Raw genomic sequence first — 5,260 nt, forward strand, 5'->3', positions numbered from 1 at the left:
TATGATATTAATGTGTGCATGTTTATGTGAGTGTGGACAACGTGGGGGATTTGACGACACCCTTGACTTAGTGCTCAGTCTCTGTTGGGCGATCTGGACCAATAGGAGTGCTAGAACTGCACGTGCAGATCACAATACACAGCTTCACACAGGTTCTGGGGATCCCACCTCAGGTGCTCATGCCTACAATGGCAACTACTTTTTAATCTTCTGTGACATCTCCCCAGCCCCTACCAAGTCAATTTATTCATGAAGAGGTCTTTCCCACTCACTGCTAACAAGTAGAGAGGACGAGTAGCTGGCATGTGCACCTCTGGCCCAGGACATACAACAGAATAACACCACCATCCCGCTCTACTATCACAAACTGTCTCCGGATGAACCCGCATCAAAGGGTACTGGAGGCATAACTTTAGAATACATATTCTGCTGTCTGGTTGGTCCTGGGGCCACTTATGTCCCTTCTCCTTATAAACAGTGACATGTCAAAGAGAATGACTGCAATAAAATTCTTTAAACAGAGACTCTGTGGGTTCCTTTTTTTTCCCCAGCAGGGAACAGGAAAATGGCATCCTGTTGCCAGCAGCTGAGGTTTCATGGTTGTCTCTTCCCCATAAACCATTAATCGTTTTTTGTTAGATCACATAATTTATAGTGTCCGTTTTGAATGTATAATGTAATAGTGTATACTGGAGGGTAGTTAGTCTCTCTTCCAATAGGTTATGGAAAATGAAATAAATACCCAGATTAAATTACCATACGAGAGAGAGAAAAATGAAATAATTTGCTGACTTGCAAAAATACGTAATAGACGTTGTAGAAATAATCTAAATTTTAAAACATCATTCATTCTTCTGCTCATTGCGGATGACCTCATTGTTAAAAGCAATTCATGAGAAAATTTTTGTAGCAGTGTTGAACAAAACAATTATTTCTACGTAAAAAAATCTGATAGATAATCTATATAAATACAGGTAAATTCATTTGGGAACTTAAAATGTAGCATTTAAACATGACCTATTTACTTAAGTGTCTCTAATTTGTGAATGAAGGGCTCATAAAGTCCTTAAAATACATCATCAGTAGGAAACAATTGTTTATTTTTTTTTGCTCTATCCATCATACTTGGTGCTTTTTTATCTTAAAACTTACTAGAGATTTATTTCTAAAAATCCATTTGCATCTTTGTGGATGAGTTTTCTGTATTTATAAAAAATACAGTTCATATTTGTTTCCTGTTAAGAGCCTGTACTAAAATGAGTGCATTTTTTTTCACACCACCATCTGTTCCTTGCTGGTATGGATTTATAAATCAATCACATTATTCTTGCTATTATTATTATCATATTTTTCATGGGTCCAAACCCCTTATTATTAAGCTTTTATCTTCCTGAGAAACTATCAAACTTCATCTGTGGGACCGAATCCAAGACCCTGTGGGAATCCCAAATAGAATTTTAATTTTCTCTGGGCATTGGGCACCATTTGTTGTTTATGCCTCTGAAATGGTATCATTTTCGTTGTGATAATAGGATTGTGTTCGTCGGGATGTGTGGCCTGCTGTGGTGCGTGCTCACGTGTGTCCTTCTGCAAAGCGAGGACCACTGGATTGAAGGATGGGTGTGGAGTGAGAGCATGCTTTAGACATAACTGCGCTGTGTGTCAAACCAGAAGGGTTAGGGTTAGAAGTAAGGGGTGAGGGTAATGTGTATAAATGAACTATTTCATGGAGTTTCTTTCTTTTTGAAACAGTTACCTATACGCAACTACTTAAACTGTGCAATTTTCCCATTGTATCAACATTTCTATTTAGCTGCAATGATTTCAAGGATAACGTTGTCCGGATCATCAGTTTGACGTGACGTGCTAAGAGCTGTCCACGACTAAGTATTTGGAAGTTCGAGAGTATCCTGCTCTAAAGTACTCTGGATCACAGCAGATAATTAAGATTCTTGAAGATGGAGCTCCAGGGGGGAAAAAAAATTAAATGTTGAATCCATCTAACTTTTTAATTTTCCTCCTAAGTAGCAGGTTGATTTACAAAGGCTTAGTGGTGATTTGCTGGTGTTTCTCTCTGTGCTTATAAAATTCACTCCAGCTCTAAATTTAGAAATCATTTGCTAATGTGATTAAAATGTTTCTTAGTCCCCACCACCACGACCCACCGCCACCGGGTCTTATTCAGGTTGTGAACAGAATAAAGGACTCGGGAAGTCCAGCCAGAGAACGTTATGGAGCCTTGATAAGCTTCGTAATGCTAATGCTGTTTTGATAGAGAAAACCACAGCTCAAAGCAGAGAGCACTCTGGTACAGGTGTGTGGTAAGCGCACGTAATTAAACCAAAGACACATAATGGTTTGTTGTCGGATACGCATTCACGGCCGCTGACTCTGCTCCTAATGTGCGCTTCACGAGTTAGGTAATTTTCTTCTGTCTCCACTTCTCGAACAGAATATTCCTTATGGGCCCATAGACGAAATGATCCCGTGCCTTTTACACGGCAGATTCCCACTGCTGCCTGTAATTTAGCGTCTCTGCCATCTCAGCATTACCTAAAGATGATTAAAAAGAGCATGTAAATTCACAAACAAGTCATTTTATTCTTCGACTTAAATAATTTAAAAATGCCCCCCAAAAGGGAAGTTATGAAAATGCGAGCCTTTCTCCGTGGTTCTCGTCCTGGGGAAATATATCAACCTTCCGTTTAATCACTGTTATGCATAAAATATGGCTTATGGCTCCGCTCTATATATCAAATAAACTTCTTTGTGTATTGCGGATCCGGATCTTTTCCAGCGTCGTAAGGCAAACGTGAAAGGCTAAAGCTGCTCTTTAAAAATCCGTGCAGAAATAAGCAGTGATGTCTCCGGCCATTTTAAATTCTCTATTTCCATTGGGAAGCATTTCTATGATTCAGCACACACACACACACACACACACACACACACACACACACACACACACACACACACACACACGTTGCCTTTTAAGGATGAGGCGTAAGTATAAACAGTATATAGAATTCTTTATTTTGACCTCCTAGCTCTCTTCCTGGCAGTGGGACTCTATAGCATTGGGTTAACATAGGAATATATGTTTTTAAGCGTGTTAAGCAGAGATGGTCTGTCTTCTCAGGGATGTCAGCAGAATTTGTCTGCCGAGGTTCATAACACAGGAGAAAATAGATAATGTACATTTGTTTTGTGTTTTCTAGGTAGGGTGATATCTTATACATGTATTGAGCGATCGTACTTGGTAAAGATGGTCATGATAACGCCCAGGCTCCCATAAATTTATTTTCCCATAAATTACTGTGCAGGGGCCATTAATCACTGGATTCGGTGCTGGGCATCACCTGCTTAATTCAGCGGGTTCTTATTTATGCATCATTTTGAGGGATGCCATCGGAACAGAAATGAGAAGTTCGACTTTCCACATCGGCTGCACAGCTCACCTGGCTACACCTCAGGCAGGAACTAAACAATCAACTTCATCTACCTGGGTAACCTTTAAAGCTGTGCTTGCCTCTAATACTAGGCAAAGAATTTGTTTTAGTTGTGTCTCTTTTGTGAACTTAAAGAAATGGAACTCATTGCCCTTTGTCTTCCTAGTTGTGCTGACATATTTTGTCTCTTATGAGCCAACTCTCTTCAGTTTTTCTTTTTTATGACCTTGAGTATGACTGTAGCTGGGGGCTGGGGGTGCAGGATGTCTTAGTCCACTGTTGTTTTGTTAATAATAGCTGCGGGATGTGTATTTTAAAAAGAGAAGTCATCTTAACTGAGTTAGCTCAGTCAGGTGCCTTCCCCCAGCCCATGAGGACCTACCTCTGTTGTCTTCAACCACTCCTCCATTCTCCTTCCCAAAGCTGGAGGTACAAATTCACTCCTTACTTTCCTTTCTCTCAGAGACCTTCTACTGGTCCAGCCCCATTTTCTCTCCCTGCATTCTGCGCCATCTTCTCTCCCCTCATCCAGCGCCATCCTCTTTCCCTGTATCCAGCCCTGTCCTCAATCTCTGCATTTCCTGTTGCCTTCTTCTTTCTGAGGGATGTCGCCCATAAGTCATGCTCTCCTCTCTTCCCACTTAGAAAGATCCACCCATTCCTTTCGCTGCTGCATCTGCTCAGACTACAGAAGAGGCTCGCCTCTAGTGTCCTCTGCTGTGGTAAAAAGAAGGTCTGGATGGACCCTCATGAAACCAACGAAATCGCCAATGCCAACTCCCGTCAGCAAATCAGGAAGCTGATCAAAGATGGCTTGATCATCCGGAAGCATGTGCCTGTCCATTGCCGATGCCGGAAGAACACCTTGGCCCGACGGAAGGGCAGGCATATGGGCATAGAGAAGTGGAAGGGTACTGCCAACGCTCGGATGCCCGAGAAGGTGACCTGGATCCTGCGCCGGCTTCTCAGGAGATACCGGGAATCTAAGAAGATTGACTGCCATATATATCACAGCCTGTGCCTGAAGGTCAAAGGGAATGTGTTCAAAAACAAGCGGATTCTCATGGAGCACATCCACAAACTGAAGGCAGACAAGACCCGCAAGAAGCTACTGGCTGACCAGGCTGAGGCTCGCAGGTCTAAGACCAAGGAAGCACGAAAGCGCCGGGAGGAGCGCCTCCAAGCCAAGAAGGAGGAGATCATCAAGACTCTGTCCAAGGAGGAAGAGACCAAGAAATGAAGCTTCCCTCGTGTCTGTACATAGTGGCCAGGCTGTGGCCTCACGTGGATCAGTCATTAAAATAAAACAAGCCTTTGTCGAAAGAAAGAAGAAAGAAAGAAAGAAAGAAAGAAAGAAAGAAAGAAAGAAAGGAAGGAAGGAAGGAAGGAAGGAAGAAAGAAAGAAAGAAAGAAAGAAAGAAAGAAGGAAAGAAGCACGCAGACTCCACGTCATTCTTCTCTTTTTCTCTTCCAGCGTTTTTCCCACTGAGAGCTCCTCCCATTTCATGTGTCAGTCATTTGCTGACTGAAGGGTCTAACTTCCGCCTCTCCCATACTGAACTTTTCTTGCTTAAGTCCCTGTCTCTAACTCTCCGAGGCCATGTTCAGTCCTCTTTTCTTGTGATATCTTGTAAACGCCCTAAATAGCAGTCAAAAGGTTTTCTTCCTTCTCCGTAGCCATAAGCTCACAGTCTCCAGTCTTCACTTCGCATCTCTGATGGTTCCTGGTAGCTTCCTTTTTATTGTCATTTGCTCGTTTTAAAGAGGGTCTCGACAGGTAGCTTGGCTGCCCTAGAATTCCTCTATATGTAAAC

The 5,260-nt window shown here is 42.3% G+C and overlaps 1 protein-coding gene across 1 annotated transcript; it reads left to right on the plus strand.

Annotated features, from left to right (window-relative positions):
* Nucleotides 1–1,548: 1,548 nt before the first annotated feature.
* On the plus strand, nucleotides 1,549–4,816 carry Rpl19l1 (ribosomal protein L19 like 1). Its single transcript, XM_039113046.2, has 3 exons — nucleotides 1,549–1,627; nucleotides 2,453–2,576; nucleotides 4,092–4,816. The coding sequence occupies exons 1-3, from the start codon at nucleotides 1,549–1,551 to the stop codon at nucleotides 4,684–4,686; spliced, it is 798 nt and encodes a 265-aa protein (XP_038968974.1). The 3' UTR covers nucleotides 4,687–4,816.
* The last annotated feature ends 444 nt before the right edge of the window (nucleotides 4,817–5,260 follow it).

This window comes from Rattus norvegicus, chromosome 6 (assembly GCF_036323735.1).
Source record: "Rattus norvegicus strain BN/NHsdMcwi chromosome 6, GRCr8, whole genome shotgun sequence".
In the NCBI taxonomy this organism is placed as follows: domain Eukaryota; kingdom Metazoa; phylum Chordata; class Mammalia; order Rodentia; family Muridae; genus Rattus; species Rattus norvegicus.

Bases quoted from the DNA above. Each gene is read 5' to 3' on its own strand.
- Rpl19l1 (XM_039113046.2), top strand. From the start codon at position 1,549: ATGTGTGGCCTGCTGTGGTGCGTGCTCACGTGTGTCCTTCTGCAAAGC. The intron at 1,628-2,452 runs GTGAGAGCATGC...CTTCTCGAACAG, and splicing joins GATTGAAGGATGGGTGTGGA to AATATTCCTTATGGGCCCAT. The intron at 2,577-4,091 runs GTAAATTCACAA...CTTCCCACTTAG, and splicing joins AAGATGATTAAAAAGAGCAT to AAAGATCCACCCATTCCTTT.